The sequence below is a fragment of the Cercospora kikuchii genome (assembly GCF_019650295.1).
Source record: "Cercospora kikuchii DNA, contig_00003, whole genome shotgun sequence".
In the NCBI taxonomy this organism is placed as follows: Eukaryota; Fungi; Ascomycota; class Dothideomycetes; order Mycosphaerellales; family Mycosphaerellaceae; genus Cercospora; species Cercospora kikuchii.
The window spans coordinates 4,390,202-4,408,106 of record NW_025408584.1 but is presented as its reverse complement, the minus strand read 5'-3'; the positions used below and the strand labels follow the sequence as shown (position 1 = coordinate 4,408,106).

General features: G+C 53.1%; 4 protein-coding genes across 4 annotated transcripts; 2 read left to right on the top strand and 2 right to left on the bottom strand.

Annotated features, from left to right (window-relative positions):
• Nucleotides 1–576: 576 nt before the first annotated feature.
• Nucleotides 577–2,274, top strand: CKM354_000610000 (uncharacterized protein; the record flags this gene model as incomplete). Its single annotated transcript, XM_044801399.1, has 4 exons — nt 577–640; nt 686–1,151; nt 1,209–1,500; nt 1,555–2,274. 4 exons carry the CDS (start codon nt 577–579, stop codon nt 2,272–2,274), a joined length of 1,542 nt encoding a protein of 513 aa, XP_044657334.1.
• A 7,618-nt stretch (nt 2,275–9,892) lies between these two features.
• On the top strand, nt 9,893–10,364 carry CKM354_000609900 (uncharacterized protein; the record flags this gene model as incomplete). Its single annotated transcript, XM_044801398.1, has 2 exons — nt 9,893–10,129; nt 10,188–10,364. 2 exons carry the CDS (start codon nt 9,893–9,895, stop codon nt 10,362–10,364), a joined length of 414 nt encoding a protein of 137 aa, XP_044657333.1.
• A 1,646-nt stretch (nt 10,365–12,010) lies between these two features.
• On the bottom strand, nt 12,011–12,814 carry CKM354_000609800 (uncharacterized protein; the record flags this gene model as incomplete). Its single annotated transcript, XM_044801397.1, has 1 exon — nt 12,011–12,814. One exon carries the CDS (start codon nt 12,812–12,814, stop codon nt 12,011–12,013), a length of 804 nt encoding a protein of 267 aa, XP_044657332.1.
• Nucleotides 12,815–13,194: 380 nt separating this feature from the next.
• Nucleotides 13,195–15,177, bottom strand: CKM354_000609700 (uncharacterized protein; the record flags this gene model as incomplete). The annotated part of the gene is made up of 1 exon (XM_044801396.1): nt 13,195–15,177. The coding sequence occupies one exon, from the start codon at nt 15,175–15,177 to the stop codon at nt 13,195–13,197; it is 1,983 nt and encodes a 660-aa protein (XP_044657331.1).
• Between the last annotated feature and the right edge of the window lie 2,728 nt (nt 15,178–17,905).

Below are 17,905 nucleotides of genomic sequence, written 5' to 3'. Positions count from 1 at the left end.
GTTATTGCTATCGCATCAGGATTAGGTTTGGCAGGCCATGGGAGAAGACTGGATTATCGCTGCATTGAGATGCGAATGTCTTTCATGATCACGGAATGGAAGAGTCTCGACCCCCGCGCAATGGCGATGCCGCGCTGGCTCCGGGCGAGAGCTGCTCCTGGAGTGCATATGCGGAAGTGGAGCGCTGACTAGCTGGGCCCGGTGGGGAGGGAGAAATCGGATGAGACATTCCATCAGCCGATCGAGGTTCATGGATGGGAATACGATGCGCAATCTGGCCGTGTTGTTCTCGAACGTGCGATAGATGCTGGTATTGAAGACGGCCGTGGATGAGCCGGAGAGGAAGAGGACAGTGGACCAGGGAGCGGGTGTTGCAGAGAGGTGGAGGTGGCCTGCTCTGGGCGGGTTTGACTTCAGGCACGCCGACGTTCTAGCCGCGTGTGGAGCTGCGCAGCGCGACAGGCATCTCGATTCCATGGTTTGGTGCGCAGCCCACGGGCGAGACATCAACTCACCACTTCCTCCTGCTGTCTGTTGTCTACTGCTTGCGTGTCCGTCTGCTCCCTCATCTCCACCATGTCGGGCCCTCAGATCCCCCGCATCAACACGCAGGACATCCAAGGCCAGGACGTGGTCTCCAGTATGCATACCATCACCCGCACAATGCTGCATGCTGACAGTGTAGACTCCTCCGACGACCACTTCTCCTCTGCCTCGGAAGGCGCAGATAACACTCCCGGCCAGGACTATCCGCCGCAATCGCCCATCCCCATCACACGAGTAGAAAGAGTAGACGACACTCCAGCGCACGGCGAGGTTCCCGGTACTCCCGCCTACTCGCTTCGCACACAGGATGCCGTACCAGATGAAATAGAAATTGTGCCCGAAGGACGGAGGTCAAGAAGTGCCACATTGCAGATCGCAGGAGGAAGAAGCAGAGGGAACAGCGCCGCCAGCAACAGCTCTACAGGCAGCAGACCAATGACTCCCGGAGGCACTCCCGTGCCCAAATTGGTCGTCGAGCGAGTGGACAACAAGCCTGCGCATGGCGAGGTGGAAGGCACAGAAGCGCACGCAAAGAGACTGGCTGACGCTACACCCGATGAAGTGCGGGCGGCGTCTCCCATTGCCGCAAGCGGCGAGAACGGTCAGTAAGTCTTCATGTGATACTGGCTGCTGGATCTGGTGTTGACTGACTTCGTTCACAGCGACCAAGTAGAGCAGGATCCTGAAAATCGACAGGCATGGTTTCGTAGCATGTGGGAGGGAAATCAGGATCAGCAAGAAACACCTACACAAGCTTCGACAAAGATGGATGCCAGTTTACAAGACGATGCGGCTGAGGATGTGCCGGATGACGAAGACGACTTTGGAGATGATTTCGACGACTTTGCGGAAGGCGACGAGGACGATGACTTTGGAGATTTTGACGAACCCGCAACACCAGCACCTGTACCCGAAACACAAACATATTCCTTGCCAGACTCATTAGCTGGGTTGGTGAGTGCAGTCCAATGCCGCAGTCTTTGAAGCCACCTACTGACCATTAAACAGCCCAAACTAGACCTTCAGCCCGACATATCCGCCTCCGCTCTCCAAGATGCCATCTCACCCTACCTCGACCTCATCTTCCCCGACCAAGCCATACCACCGCCGGCCTCAGCGATCCCAGCTCTCGACATGTCCAACAGCTCACCCTTCCTATCCGACCGCTCCCTCTCCCTCTGGCAACAACTCGTACAACCTCCGCCAATGCAACCTCCCAACTGGACACGCAGCAAAATCCGCCGCCTTTTCCTCGTCTCCCTCGGCGTGCCTGTAGACCTCGACGAGATCCTTCCACCTTCGAAACAGAAGCGCCTCGTGCTACCAAACATTAATCTCGCCTCCAATGACTCGAAACTCGACCGTCTCAGATCTTCAGATGGCGCGAACGATTCAACTACAAGCCTCGATAGCAAAACTGGCGCGCCCAAAAAGTCCTCGCAACATAAACGGACGGGCACTGTCAAAGGTCCGCCGCCGCCGCCGGAATTCGATTCAAATTTTGCGGCATTGGTTTGCCGGACAACGGAAGAGGCGATGAAGAATATGGAAGATGATGAGCTGCGACAACACGTCAAGACGCTCGAAGAGTTGAACCACGAAGCGAGTTCTGTGCTGGAGTACTGGTTGCTCCGGAAAGATGAGGGGTTGAAAGAGAAGGAAGCTTTGGAGGGTGTGATAGAGAACTTGGTTGGTTTTGTGAAAGGGAGAAGAGGTGGTGGGAAATAATTGGTAGAGGTCGAGGATCACACGTTGGCATGACAGTATGGGCGTGGGAGCTTCAGGAAATGAGCAAGACATGGGCAGCATATTTGGGTGCACGGAATGGCTTCCAGTTCTGAAATGAGATGACTGAGCGAAACGAGCGAGCGAGCGTATTTGTTTTTTTTAGATGAATTATATGCTTGCCTCGAGGCACGCTAGCAGGATACTTGCAATTCTGGCCGCTTCTTGATGGCCCGCTAATTCAGATCTGCTTTTGTCTGGGCCTTCGAGCTTGCCCACCGGCAGAACGGACGGAGGTGTTTCCACTCTCTCGGACCTCCTCCCGATGATGGCACCTGAGCATCGCGACAATCGAACAACGATGTCGGACACACATTCATATATCTCAGCTCCGCTTATCTCGAGCTCGTAAAGTGGAGTTGCAGGTCCGAAATTTCACAAAGGTGGCCTCACCCAAAGCCACATTTGAGGACACTTGGACCTTGTAGCGCGCATATATACCACCTCCCTCTTCCACTTCACTCTCGCCAGCGCACTACCAAAGAGACCGGACAATGACGGCGAAGAGTCGTCCACGCAGTCTAGATACCCACAACATGGGCTTCAGTATTACGATTACATCTCCGAAAATAAGGATTGCGGACTTAGGGTCGATAGTCTTGGACAACGACAAAGAACAGCGCAAGCTCTGACTTCGAGAGACACGAGCATACCTGCTTTCGAACCATCTGGGAAGAGACGCCAATGTGCTGGTCCTATGTAGGAGTCGCATTTAAGCGCCACGCAACGACAGGAGGACTCGGCATATGCAAACAAGATGGAAAGGCGAAACCTACGCTTCTGGCCAGATTTCCAAATGCAAGCTGGAGAGCACACCGTTCACTTTCAGCACTCTCGCAAACCAACGCGAACTTTGACTACAGCAGGCTGGATTGCGAGTAGAACAGCACTCCAAGATCATGCGCCGAATGTAGAGCTCAACCTCGGAGAGAGTCTTTCTGGGAGTGTCTCTGCTTGCAACGGCAACGCGATGTCCACGCCAGCTGGCATTGCCGATGGCAGGTGAAAGCTATTCGGTACGCAGGCGATCAGCTGTGTGCTACCGAGATATCAGTACACTACTGGCAATGCTATCCTCTGCTTTTCTGGTGATCTACCACCAACAATAGATATCAAGGCAGAAGCGCTAATGACTTGAGATCGCCTGGAATCATCATTGACATCAAATAGGCGTTGCTGCGAGACTGCGCAGCATATCTGGGGCCAAGTCAGCCAACAACTGCGAAAAGACAGCGTTGCATGAACCGGACAATGAGCTGGGCTTCCGACGAGGATCTGGCCGCTGTATTATGTGGACGCGAGAGAAAGACTCGGGGCGCGGCCGTCTTCGTTTCTCCAGGAGCATACGATAGACCATGCCAACGCCGAACACCGGCTCGCAAATATTGGCATCGACAATGATTTGGGAGGTGGAAAGTGCTCTCAGTAGCCTCCTCAGCACAGTCGTTGGCAATCACGATCGGGTCTGCAGTGCTGGACGGAGAACCACCCGAGAAGCGCTTGCAGCACCCTGCAAAATGAGCGAGGAGGTTCAACAGTACGATGAGAACACGAAGACAACGATGTCTGACCGCGACTCGTACGCAGCGGACGCCATCAGCCGTTATGATGGGGCTGATATCCAAGGTTTCTCACTTCGCCACGGAACACTGCGTGATGAAGGATACGATCAAGGTGCGGCTGTCGTCGTTCGGCCGGATAGATGCATCATAAAAGTTCTCGACCGGCCGCCGGCCTTCGACGCGTTGACGTCTTCTCACGTCCGACTTAGCCTGGTCGCCACTCGCGTGCGAAACATGTATGGCTTCCAGTTCTTGCCATTCACCTTCTAGCTGCGCAACACATCAGGCGGATAACACAAGGCTTACGCATTTTGCTCTGGAGACAGTAGCACATTCGAAAACCACAGCGTTCTAGGCAAGAATGAGAAGAGTAAAAGAACATCGAACATCGCGTGGATGACGATTGTTTTCTTTCGCTCATTTTCACTGCAAGTAGCGAGGATACAGGAGCTGGCATGAGACAAAAACTTGGTGCAGGGATTCCGCGCCCCCTATCACGTGTACAGCGACCGCTCGAGCAGATCAGACAACAATGCACATAAAATCACTTCTCGCGAGACGAAGTCGACGTGGGGAGATGAGTTCACGGAGCGGCCCGGAGGACAGCAAGACGTCCATGCCACTCTCTCGACTGACGCCTGCGAGGACCTCAAGCGTGGTCGCAAGACCTGAAAGCAAGAGAATGAAGATATGCGCCACAGAAATTCGATCAGGGCCGGAATGTGAGACAAATACCAGTAGCACTTGGAAGCGCGGTACCCACATAAATATCCAAAGCTATTGGGTTCTGGCAGGTCCACCAACAGAGTACGATGGATGTTCCGATGAGTTTGTAGCCGTCGAGAAATTGCTACCCTGCGTCGAACGTGGTAGGACCATACAACACCATCGCAAGCACCATCTCGACCGGCCAAGTGTTGGAGACGGATGAAGAATTGAGGCAGAGCGACCTCGCGTGCCCACTCTCGAGGCTGCCGCTCCCGAGCTTCAACCAATGCTCCAGACCGGCAATGAGCAAACCAGAGCAAGTCGGCAACGTATACGACTAACGTGACGAACGAGCATCGGCCCCATTGGAGTCTCTGTGTCAAAGCGCGCCAGAGAGAGATAGTATCTCTGGGCACAGCGACGAATCTTAGCCGGAATCTTGTGTCTAGGCAATCATTCAGCGCTGAGACATACTAATCTCCGTCCTGCTAAAGCCGGACCCGAGTTTGACGAAACCCGCAGTGCGTCAAAGCTGTAGTGGAGCGCGCGCTGCTGGTTGTCGTAGAAAGGCGTGGTCCAGCTGTGCAGACCAAGGCTCCAGACAGACAGTCACAGGAGTACGGCGAGGAGCTACTCGACATCAGCGTAGAAGAAAACAGAACGGGCGCTGTTCAGGCAGATTTGGAGAAAAGTCTTTCTTCAAGGCGCTGTCCTGCCTGGCGGGACTGATCTGGTGCCGACAGACGTACAAACGGAGAATATCGTGCCCCGGGAGATTCGGGGAGATCGAATGCCGCCGACCCTTGTTCTACAGGCCAAGAGAGCAGATGCCGAGTCACCAGTACTCGGACTTTTGACGCAGGCAGCGACTGATATTCCACAAGCGCTTGCGACCGATGTCACCAACATACATTAAGAACTCACGAAGTTCCATGACTGGGACCGACGCATTAGCGTTGGTCGACTCTACGGAGATCTGATACTTGCTCAACAAGCAGTCGTGGACCCACGATTTGGCCACGACGACGTTCGCCTATGGACTCACGATCCTGCACTGCAGATCCCCGACGTGCCTCTCGATGGCCTCATGTCTTGGTTGCATCAGCACTTCTTAGATGGAGGGAACGACGCCACTCTGCCAGCTGCGCTAGAGCTGCACATAGGCCACCTAGCGCCTAGCACACCAGACAACAGCATACTTTCATTAGATGGAACGACCACCCTCCTCGACCAGATGACATGTTTCGCTTGCATTCAAACGTTGTCTCTCTGCTTATCCACGCTAGCTGCGTGCCGTCTGGAGCGCAAAGGGAATGGATGCTGTTCAGAAAGACCCGGTGAAAAGGCATTGCCCAAGCAGTTTCTCTGCCTACCATTGTTGGCTCGGTGCCACCAGATCAACAAGGGGAACAGGAGCTTCCACGGAAAGCCTGGGAAGACTGTCGTCACCTTCTGGTTCTTTGTGTATCACGTTAGCTTCTTGCCGCCAGATGTGCAGATGGAGCAGGCATTCGCTTCTCACCCGGTCGGGAGGGCCTCAAAGTGAATGGTGTTCTCACGCAGCTTGATGGCACAGGCCATAGCGAGCTCGGGGTATGCTTCAGACACATTACATTGCTGTTCTTTTCCGTGACATTGGTCCGCTGCCACAGCTACGAAGATTCCAGCTGCTTTGGGATGGGACTTATGGCAGGTCGAGAGCAGAAGACGAAGAAGAAGAGATTGATTGGTGAATGAGGAGGTTTCCGGGTAGAGCGTCGTCACTTCCTGTCTCCCTGTCCATCGTGTCAAGTCCGTGCTGCCAGATTTACAGATGGGCGGATGCTCTTCTTAGAGGATTGGTCAGAGGAGCGCCACTGGGTCCGCAGACGAAGCGGATAACCCCCAGGATTGCAAGTCGTTCCTGGAGCAGATGGCTACCACCTTGAGGAACGACGACAAGGCCAATGGTAGAGAGCTTCATCCTTTGTGAAGACAGATCGAACGCATGCGCACGTCTCAGCACGCGGAGATCGTGAACGACAGAGAGCACGCACTCCTTACAGAGAAGCTGTCCAAAGTCCGACAAGCGTGAAATTAATTGGAGGCGTCGGCGAAGCAATCGAGGCTCCCAAAGGCTGGGAACAGTTTCCGCCTGCGACGTATGCAACGGGCACCTCAAGTGCCATTGGGCAGCCGGCGAGAAAGAACAGTCCGCCAGCTGTCTCTGCCTTTCCGTCTCAAATCAGCGCCACCACGACTGCAGATGGTGCAAATTGCGCCCAGAGATTTGAAGAGAGAGCACGGCTACAAGCGTTGTCCCTGCTCGTATCTGGTGCCAAGAAATCAGCAGGCGTGTCAGCCTGAGAAGCCAGAAGCGGGCGAGATTCCCCTGCGGCGTTTGGAGGAAAGTGGAGTGGAGTCGCGTACATAAAACGCACTCGAAGATACCCGGCGAGAAGACAGAGGATCTCTCCGCCGACGTGCGGCCCACAGTTGCCATCAATCTCCCTCCTTCGGCGTGCAGCCCAGAGACGCGTGCCGCCCTCACCGCCGTGCAGTGTTTTGCGCCTTTCTCGCGCTTGTGACCTCTGCTGAGGTGCTCCGCGTCACGTTCCGACCGGGCAAGAGTAAGCTGCGCAAGAAGAGATACAAGCTTGCGCCGCTGGTGATAAATCCCCGCGCCGCCTTCGGCCTTATCGCGTTCGGTGGCATCACTTTGCGATGCAATCGCACTGGCCAGCTGGAGATGGCCCAAGTATCTCTGTTTTGCCTCGGGGTGGTCGCGGTCTTGGGCTCGACCGCGCATGCCGGCGTCGCTTGGTGGAAAGCACAGAAAGCTGAGAAGCAGGGGAGGACGAAGTCCACCTGCGGAGCTCGGGGAGTGTGGAGGAAGGGAGAGGAGAAGAGTCAAGTGAAGAAGAGTCGCGTGCTGAAAGCGTACTCGCACAACTTTGGGGAGCAGACATGAGAATGGGCTCTCTCCGCCGACGTGTGGCCCTCTGGGCCCACTGATATCACTTCCACGAGGAGAAGCGACAGGTTACAGTCGCAGAGGGCGTGAATCGAGGCGCACCTCTTTGAAGATCAAATCTGCTTTGCCCTTTAAGCTCGGTTGGGGCACTGCCAGTGGAGAGGCGGACTTTGTCCACGTGTCTCTCAACTCCCACACGGTTCGAACCTTGAGTGCCAAGGCAATGGTGGCACGGTGTGCGGCGGTATCATGACAACGGATCCAATCAATTCAGAGTCAACAACAACATCAAAGATACCGTCAACGGAGCTCAGTAACCGACCAAATAAATGTTGGCGAGGCCAATCGAGCCAGAGTCTTGAATCCGGTGATCATCATCATCAACATCGGAACAAGACTCAGGACTGTCAGGAAGGCTCTCGTTAAGGAGCCGGGCTGCAAGGCAACACATCAAACGCGATACCTTATTCAAACCTCAGCAGCGATATCGAGAATCAACACAACAATCGCAACTCGTTGATGCTGGGCAATTCCACGTGTAATGGATGCACAACGGCATAATCTTGCGGCTACAATCTGCGCGTGCTGCAATCACTCACGGTTAATCAACAAGGTGGCCTCAAATACCCAGATACCCTCTGGAGAAGGAATCACCGCCATGCTAGTCAGATCAACTCCACTGCTGGACGGTCGCATGGGCATGTTTTAGAATGACAACTCGTATTTTGAGGTAATTGCAGCTCACGTGACCGCGACTATCTGCTCTGTACAGCTGTCAATTGGTCTGCCTCCGACATTCATGCCTGATTTGAGGCCACCCAATGTCAACCACCTGTCAACCCAACATGCACTCTCCAGCGGAAGCGAAATGTGCTTCAGAGTTGTGCAGCTGCTTCAACGCAATGAATCTGCACAAACCTGCGATGCAGATTCAACCTCCAGTCGGAGATGCATTATTCCTCCAGCACTGAGCTATCTCTCAAGCCAACCAGCGAAGACAAGGCAAGGCATAGGTCCAGACCACTTCTAGAAACAGCTTACTTCTCCAACTCCGCGCTCGTTCCGATGCCAACCAATATGGACAAGCGACCAAATCACGACAATGATTACGACAGATGGGGATGGTCTCTCTGCTACTACATTCCTCACCGACCCACCCAGTGTGGACAAGCCGCGAGCAAAGCACAACCAGAAGGTCGGAAACAAATCGCGTTTCCACATATGCACGCTAAAGTCGAGCCATTGAGCTTCCAAGGTGCGACGAAGCGGAATCAAGTCTCTATCGGAAAATAATCTTAGCTCCCCCACCAACTTCTATTTGGAACAACGAGTTCGACGACAAGGTGGAAGAAGTCAAAAGTCGCTCAATGAATATTGATTGCCCAAGAATCTCTGGCTTCTTTGACTAACTCCACGCCGATGTCCGGCAGCGATGAAGCGAACCTTTCGTCCCAAACGGCACATGACTCTACGAGAGCGCGTAGCCTCCAACGCAACGTGCATCCTAACTCTGTTGAGATGGAATTAATGTTCGGCCAGAGGAGGGCCATATCTTCGATGATGTCTGCCTTTCCAACGCAACTATTGCCCACGAGCTGATCGACTATCCTGGAGCTGCTTTTTGTAAAACATCATGTGCTCATCGACACACGCTCTCCCACTTCAGAGAGTGGCGAAAATTTGGCGTGCCGGGAAGAGAGCACAGGCAGAAGGATCCCGAGACTCAGGAACATTCGCCGTCCTACGCCCAGCAAGTCTCGATGAAACATCACGATGCACAAAACGCTCATAAGGAGCAAGCATCACGACACCGCTGATAAACTACTCATGTCAGTCCTCTCGAGCAATGTAGTCAAAGCCTGTTAAGGACGTGGCAAATTTTGTCGTGGAGCACAAATACTACATCTAGAGTTTTTGCCCAGGCGCAGATCCCTTCAGCGTCATACAAGATCATACGTCCAAGGGCAGAGGACGGTACGACGCACTGCCAATCTGTTCAGACTATTGAACGAAATCGGCAGTCCAAGGCGTGGGTCTAAAATGCAAGGAGGTTCCATGGTACAACTCTGTCCCGCGCCGTGCTCGGGTTCGGTGGCGTCGTTCGAAGTAACTTTTGGGCTGCCAGCTGGTGGCCTCATTTTTGCAACTGTCTTCATAAATCCTGGCGCTCAGACACTCTCTTCGACACGCAGAATCTCCACAAATCGACAAAATGCGCTTTGCACGAAGTCTGGACCTCCTTACGTTCGGGCTTTCAAGTGCACATGCCTACTGTCGCTTCAAGTTCCAGATCGTACTCAACCGCTGGGACAATCCGTTATGTATCGGACCGCCTCCGATGGACAGCAAAGACCCTCATACTGGTGTTCGCATCCACGAAGGCGAGTGCCGAGACTGGGACGACGAGAAGACTTTCGATGCCTTTGTTGCTCAGTGGATGCCCAACATGGATGGCGAGGACCCAGGTTGTCACAAGCCATGCGACGGCTTGGTGTATGACAACAAGCATTGTGGAAGGCCTGATGGTGTGAAGATCAAGGAGTCGCCGCAGCGATATCCAATCTATAACATCGGAGTGAGTGCGCATCAAGCCCGTAATTGATGCACAGGACAGAGAGCTAATAATGGTGTAGGTCAACAAGGATACGCACTGGGGCAGGTGTCAGTCTTTCCAGACGCACAATATCACAGCGAAGGGCCGAAGCGTGGAGCTACACTGTGGGCGAAAGTGGTTCGACTATTCCGCTAATGGGGCTCCTTTATTGAGCTCTAACCATACACAAGCACAGCCACTAGCCGGTCGGGGGTAACAACATAGTATCTCTTTTCACAAAACCCCCTCTGGTTTTAATCCACTCCGTCTGCAGACGTGTCGGCACAAAGCCGTGGCGGACGTGCAGAGAAGGAGCTGATGTTAGTGCTCTCTCTTCGAGTCTATCAGAGCAGAGTTCTTGCAGTCTGCAGACTCATTGGCACAGAATTGAGTGGGGTAGCAGAGAGAAATTGCAGCGCCAAATGCCTCCTCAATTCTCTCTGAGCACGATCCGCGCTACCTGCAGTCTCGGTGGCACCGAGACGAGGCGGGTCAGCAGAGATAGACCTGGTAACGGTGCTCTCTTTTGGAATGTATTCAAGCATTGTTCTTGCCTTCTAGAGAACTGTTAGCACACAGTCGAGGCGGGCTAGCAGAGATAGATCTTGTAGCAGTGCTCTCTCCTCCCACCTGTTCAAGCAGTATCCTGGCCGTCTATAGAATTATTGGCTTAGAACGAGGCGGAGGAGCAGAGAGTAGTCGTAGCCCTCAACGTCTCTTCTATCTTTTCCAAGTACGATGCGCGTCGTTTGTAGTCTGGGTGGCACATAATCGAGGCGGGCTAGCAGAGACAGACTTTGTAGAACTCCTCTCTTCTTATGTCTGTTCGAGCAGTATTGGCGCCATCTTGCTAGCTGATTTGTACAGAAACGATACGAACGAGCAGAGAGGAAGTCTATAGCAGTGTTTCCTCCCCGAATCTATCAGAGCATTATTCTCGTCGTCTGCGGGCATATTAGCACAGCTCGGTGGCAGGCGAGCAGAGAGAGAGTTTGAAGCGATGCTCTCTCTTCGTCGAATCTCTCTAAGCGTTAATCGCACCGTCTGCAGTCTCGATGGCACTGAATTCAAAGCGAGTAGCAGAAACAGCGGCATATGCAGATGCAAGTGAAGCGCGACAACGGTTGTGAAGTGCACGCGCGCGCGTGGGACGAAGTGGCCCCTGCGTGCTGTTTGCTCCATTTTTGCGTCTCTAACTTCTTCCTTGACTCGTTGCCGACGCATTTGCAGACACGCCGCGTTATACCTTTCGCCACGACATCGAGACCGCCTCCACCATGACTTCTGTAGTGCGATTCAACGCGACGCACTGGTTCACAGACATCGATCTGACCGAGCTGCCGACTTGCCTGCCGCCAAAGGCGCTGCCGTCCGCGTGCAGCGGAGATCGTCGCCTGGCGACTACGATTCTCCAAATATTTTGCACTCTCGTTGCCATCGCGACTGCCACCGAGGTGGTGAAGATGCTGCTGCGCCCGGAGGAGACACTGCGTCGAAACAGAAAGTATAGGCTCGTCCTGGCGTTGTCGGCCTTCTCCGGCCTGGTGGCTTCTGTTGTCTTTGGCGTGATCTCGTTGCGGTGCAATATCTCCCGCGAGCTGGAGTCGGTGCAAATCTCCTCGTTTCTCCTGGCAACCGTGGGCCAGCTATGCACAACTGGGTTCGCCTACGTGGCGTGGTGGAGAGCGCATCGCGCTGAGAAGCAGGAAGCTGATTATATCGCCCTGCAGAGCGTTGAAGAAGGATATGAGTTGCGTAGAGATAACGCACTTGGAAGAATTTAGCGAGATGACATGGGCTCTCTCCGCCGGCGTTTGGGCCTCAGTGCCGACGAATCTGCCTCCCACGAGGAATAGCGACAGGTCACAGTCGCCGAGGGCGTAAGCCAGGGCCGCCCTCGTTAATCTCTATCAGCCTCGTTGCCACCACCAAGTCCGGGCTCCCTTCCTTCAACGCCTTCACCAACTCATCGCCCACTTTCTCCAGCTCGACATCACTCATAGCGTCCAAGGCATCACAAATGAACAGCACTTTCTCCGTCTTCTCATCCAGTGCCGTCCGAGGTCCCTGCCGCCAATTCCACCTCCGACACGTCACACCTTCATCATCACACCACACAACTTCACCTTTCTCTGGAAACTCAATCTTCGCTTCGCCTTTCTCCGTCACATGAAAAGGCTCTGTGCCTTCGGAGACTTTCAATTGCGGAGAGCCAGAGTACTTCTCCAGATCTTCTCCTCCGAGAGGAATCTGGTACTTGACACAAATGGCATTGTAGATGTCTGTTAACTTATTGATCCGAGGAAGACCAGCGGCGGGCTTGCCCTCTGTTGCAAGAGTGATCCTCCGGGTCAACGCTTCGAGAGAGTTTCGATGTCTGTTGGGCTTGGCTCCGAAAGACTTGTAGGCTTCTCTCCAGGCTGCAACATGAGGAATGTCGTTGACGGATTTTCCGGTTGACAAGTGGGAACGGACAGATGTCTCGGCTTCTTGGAGTAGGTTTTCGGAGAAGGCGTCGCTGGGACCAGTGCTGGACGAGGAGAGGTTCGAGACTGCGATGAGGAGGGCACGATAGTCTGAACGCAATTTAAACACGTCTTGGGAGATGGTGGCTTTGGAGAGAAAGGCTTGAAGCGATTCTTGGGTGGCGAGTGGAATTGTGGTCATTGTTGCGCAGGAGACTGGAGGCGGTTTGATGAGGGAATGACACATGGATCATGCAAGCACGATCTTCTTTAAATGTTTTCTGTTTGTTGTGCTTCAGACTTGATCTTGAGCAAAGTTTTGCCCGAACGCCCTTTACTTGTACTCCATTAGGGCTTCTCGTGGGGAATTACCAAATCGGGCAATCACCGTGGAATGTTCGAGGCCCGTGCTTAGGGTGCCAAGGAATTGCGCTGGGCGTTTCGAGAGCGAGAATGAACGCCATGGCGTTGTGATGGGAAATTCGAGATGTGCTTTGGTCTTATTGTGAGCGGCAAAAGAGAGCAACACCCAATCTCTGTGCTCTGCCGACCAGGAAATGTAAAGAGCACAATTCTTTGTCCTCAGAGAACAGACCTTGTAGGAGCTTTTCGTTGGCCGGGCCCAGCCGCATCCATCTCTCCAGTGCGCTGCGACGATACACCCCGTGGCACTACAATGTTGAAATTACGATCTCCCTGATCAAGTAAGCCAGTGAGTGTAGCAAAAGCGCTCAAGTCTCCCTCCACAGTAATGCCTGCTGTTTTCAGCTTGACAGGGTCAGATCCAAAAGCTAGAAGTGCTGGCAGTGTCTTTGTGATAGCCTTGAGAGTAGCTTGTGGCTCTGTCGAGCATCGTCTGCTGGAAGAATAGATAAGAGCTCCATTGGAGAGTCGCAGGCGATAGCTCACATCCGTGTCAGTCAACATGATTTTGATGTCGAGCTTTTTATCCCAGGCCTGAGGACCATTGATCTGAACTGCAAGGTAGTCGAATAGCATCTCGGGTGTCAGTTGTCGAATCACATCCTGCGCAGCACTTCGGGGTGGTGTTCCGAAATTGCCTTGTCGCAGCTCGGTGATACCTGAGAGATAAAAGTTCCTCCAGATTCCGCACTCTGATCCATATCCTAGCTGTTCGTAGATGTCTGCGAGCAAGTTACGCGCTTCCGAGTTGTCAGGATCGGCATATACTGCGTGATTGACGACTTCCGCAGCCCAGCGCAAATCGCCGGTCTCGAATGCCTTCCGTCCATCGTGGATCAGATTTCGTACACCACCAGCTAGCCGAGCGTATCTCTTGGCTTTCTCCACCGGTATGTGCTCCCAAAGATGGGCCGGGTTGGCATCGAACCAGCCCATGTATCGCTGATATATACCTTTGACATTATGGTTGATAGATCCGTAGTACCCACGCGCATTCCAGGCGTTGTCGAGAGCAGGCGGCAGTGTGATCATCTCTGCAATTTCCGGGCCATTGTATCCCTTGTTGATGAGTCGCACGGTCTGGCCGTGCACATAAGCATAGATATCACGCTGAGTTGTAAGGAATTCCACGGCCTCTTTGTTGCCCCATGTTGGCCAGTGATGCGATGCGAACACCACTTCGAGCTCGTCCCCGAACACGTCGATTGTTTCTGTCAGATACTTGGCCCAAGAACGAGCGTCGCGTACCAGAGCACCTCGGAGTGTCAAGATGTTGTGGAAAGTGTGTGTTGCGTTTTCTGCCGCACATAACGCTTTCCACTGAGGAAAGTAGATGAGCATCTCAGACGGAGCTTCACTGTCCGGAGTCATCTGAAAGTCCATGTCGATGCCATCCAAGGTCAACTTCTCGTTCGTGCGTTTGATCTCGACGTTGGGCGCAATGAGTGTGACCTGGCCATTGGAGACCGCTTGCCCCAGTCCAGTACCAATCTGACCGTGTGGACCTACTGGAAGTGCGGATCCATACATGTAGGCTGCCCGGCGGGCCATGGCAACACCTGTGTAGACATTTTCGGAAACTGCGTGCTCCATGAATCCCTCTGGTGCCAGAATTTTGACATTGTTTTTCTTCAGATCGTCATCAGTGACAACTCCCCGGACTCCTCCAAAGTGGTCGACGTGAGAATGTGTATACAGGATTGTCTTCACAGGTCGCTTCGGGTCACGATGCTTCCGGTACAGGCCAAGCGCAGCTGCAGCTGTTTCTTTCGATGTGAGCGGGTCGATAACGAGAAGGCCTTCGATGCCCTCGATGAAGGTTACGTTGGAGAGATCTAGACCGCGGACTTGATAAATGCATTCGGAGACATGAAATAGACCATCAATACGAGTGAGCTGACATTGACGCCACAGACTTGGGTTGGCTGTGTCGGGCGCATTGGCCTGGAGAAACTTGTATTGATCGTTGTCCCAGATTGAAGTCCCGTTGGCGCTTTCTAACTTGTTGAAGTCAAGTCGTCCTAGGAACCCTCTCTCGGCATTCACAAAGTCATGTCTATCTTCGAAAGGCAAAGTCTGGAGCAATCGTCTGTGCTGGTCGGTGATGAATTGGGCGGGTGCCTTGTGCTGTCCTCTGCTCATTGTGAAGTACAAGCGATGGAGTGCAAGAACAGTGATGTCTGTTATGCTGGTTTTCTGGGGTCTGCGGGGGCAGAAAGCTTTATTATATGTCACCCCTGCCCAATTGCGCAAGGACTGCCTTTATGTTTGACATAAACCTGCTGGTCAGGGCTTTTTGTAGGTTGAAATCATGCCTACGAGATGTAAAATGCCAAGAGAATGGACCAGTTGAGGATAGAGCATGAGATGCACGTATCTCTGCGCTGTTCAGCAAATGAGAAGCTTGGACTCGGCATTGTCGCGCTTAATAACAGCCGAAAGGATTGAGGACACGTTGTCAGTTCAGCTGAAGAGCGCAGCGGCGATTCTTGTTTCTCGGAGTGCCCGTCTGAGCATTGCAAACTGCATGGGAAGGCAGTGATGGTCACTCCATTAAGCGATTGTATTGTGACCATCGAAGCTGCTCGGCCGTAGCTAGATGCGTACGACCACTCAAGAAAGAGTAGGTTCGATCGACGGCTTCACGCTTAAACCCTGGCGTGCAGGCACTTTAGTCATACGATTCTTAGTCACATAGTCTCGTGGCTTCTCCGCAACGAAGTCGCTACACCAGAATGGTCCAACGCGCACAATTGCACAGCTCTGCAATATACCGAGGCAACTCAGGCAACCTCTTCGGCGAGTAACACTGCTGACGGATGTTAGCTGAACTTTTAACATTCTACATGTGTCAAGAATTGCAAGAAGAAGTTGACTTGAAACAATGGCCATCACTGTGGACCGGTTCAGATGGCTCAAATGTGTTCGTTTACTCCACATGATTGCCCAAGATGCTCTTCCACATGAACCGGTCGGGTATGCATCACGTTAGAAAGGCTCGGAAGACCGTGCTGCGAGCGAATGCATTCTCGTTGATTGAGGTTCCCTGCTAACATTGACAACCTGCGCGACAGCTGGGCGCTACGAACTATCAAGTGGAGAAGTAATGAAATACAGAGCTTCACAGCAACGAGCACGTTGTAAGGTTTGACAGGTAAAGACAGTTCCTCTATACAATACTACGCCCAGAAAACCTCCGCCTATCCCTTGTGGTTCCTTGACTGACTTGTTCGCCCATCTGTCACCATGCGTCTAACATCCCCAAGCTAGCAACGCAACGACGATTACGAAAGTTCGCGCCGTGATTGCAAGGTTATTGATCTCGCAAGTTGGGACCGGATCATTAGGGCCAGGTATCGGGAGATCTCTGGAGCCAGGGCCTTGTTCTGGGTCGCCGCGACGCGCATTCTCGAAGGTTACCGGCGTACTGAATGACACTTGAGCTGGACAATTGCCACGATTGGACGCTCGGAAAGTCATGGCACGGTGTCTGCTTCCGGAGGGGTCCCTATGGACAACAGTATCTAGCGTCATCTGGATATGGGCGCCATGCGGCGTCGTCAGATCCACTGCAGGTCCATCGAGCTCAACTATCGAGGTGTTAACATTTTCCTCGATGGCTCTCGAGACTCAAACTTTACTACCTTCAACCCGAGTACTCTGAACAGGAGCCTTGCCATTAGTCGGCTTGCTGCAGATTCCTGGCAGTGGTTTCTTTCGCCGTCCCTGTCTTGCATGCAATATATGCATGTTCCGTTCTCCAAACAAGTCGTCTCGCGCCTGTACTGCCGGATTGCGGCATTTGTAGGCCACAGTAGCTGGCATAGTCTTGGGAGAATGTCCAGAGCCTGATGCAGTCTCCCAGGAGACGGCGACAGTTCGTGGAGTGCACGCCTTGGCGTGGAAGGATTGGAGAACAAAGATGAGAAGGAGGGTCAATTGGGGTTGCATGGCTTGGTATTTTGTTGCTTGTATGTTGGGTCTGGATTTGCTTGGTGGTCATTGCAATGGGGTTCGCAGCTGCATTTATAGCACTTCGCACGCACCGGAAGGCCATGGAACTCCTCCTGAGCGCTTTGGCATACGGAATGCTGCGGTAGCCTTAGATCACGATCTCCAGCTATGACCATAGACGTTGGAGTTTTGCGGCTTTCACCAAGTTTCCCCGCCATGTTGCAAATTCTGGAACAGTACAACATACACTTCTCGAAGGATCCGAATGATCCCGTTGATATTCGTCTAGCATTTGCCCCTTCGAGGTTACATGTCAATTACGAGGCGAGGTCTATCTTCGTCCCAAACATCAGCTGCTGACCAGCAAAATGCTGTGAGGTTTGGAGCGTCAGACTCGGGCGGGGGTTGATATCTCATCAGCATGCTTTTGACCCCGTCCGTCGTGGGAATAATCGTTTCCAAGGCATCCATCAATTGCTCTCTTGACACGCGTGCGGATCGGACAAACAGCGCCATCGAGGAATGTTTCACACGGTATGACTGATATTTACAAGACGTAGCTTACTGCCTCGTGGCTGTACAAAGGTACATGTCTTGCATGATTCGTTCTTTTGGGTCGACGTCGTAGCAAACAACATACTTTGGAAATAGCTCGCCGACATCCTGACTCCGTCATGTTCGAATTACTCGTGTGAAAAGACAGACACTTGTCATACAAGGTCGCTCCATGTGTGGCATGCAAGAGGTGCTCGCCGGCGGCCACCAAGTCGCGTCGAGTGCGGTAGTTGCAAGGTAAAGGGTTGGAAGTGCCGGTCATAGTCCTCGCTCCACTGAGCAAATGAGGAATGTGCTTATCGGCGCCTCGCACAGGCCTGCGGCGACTGCGTCCGATTGATGGTGGGCATGCAGAGACAGA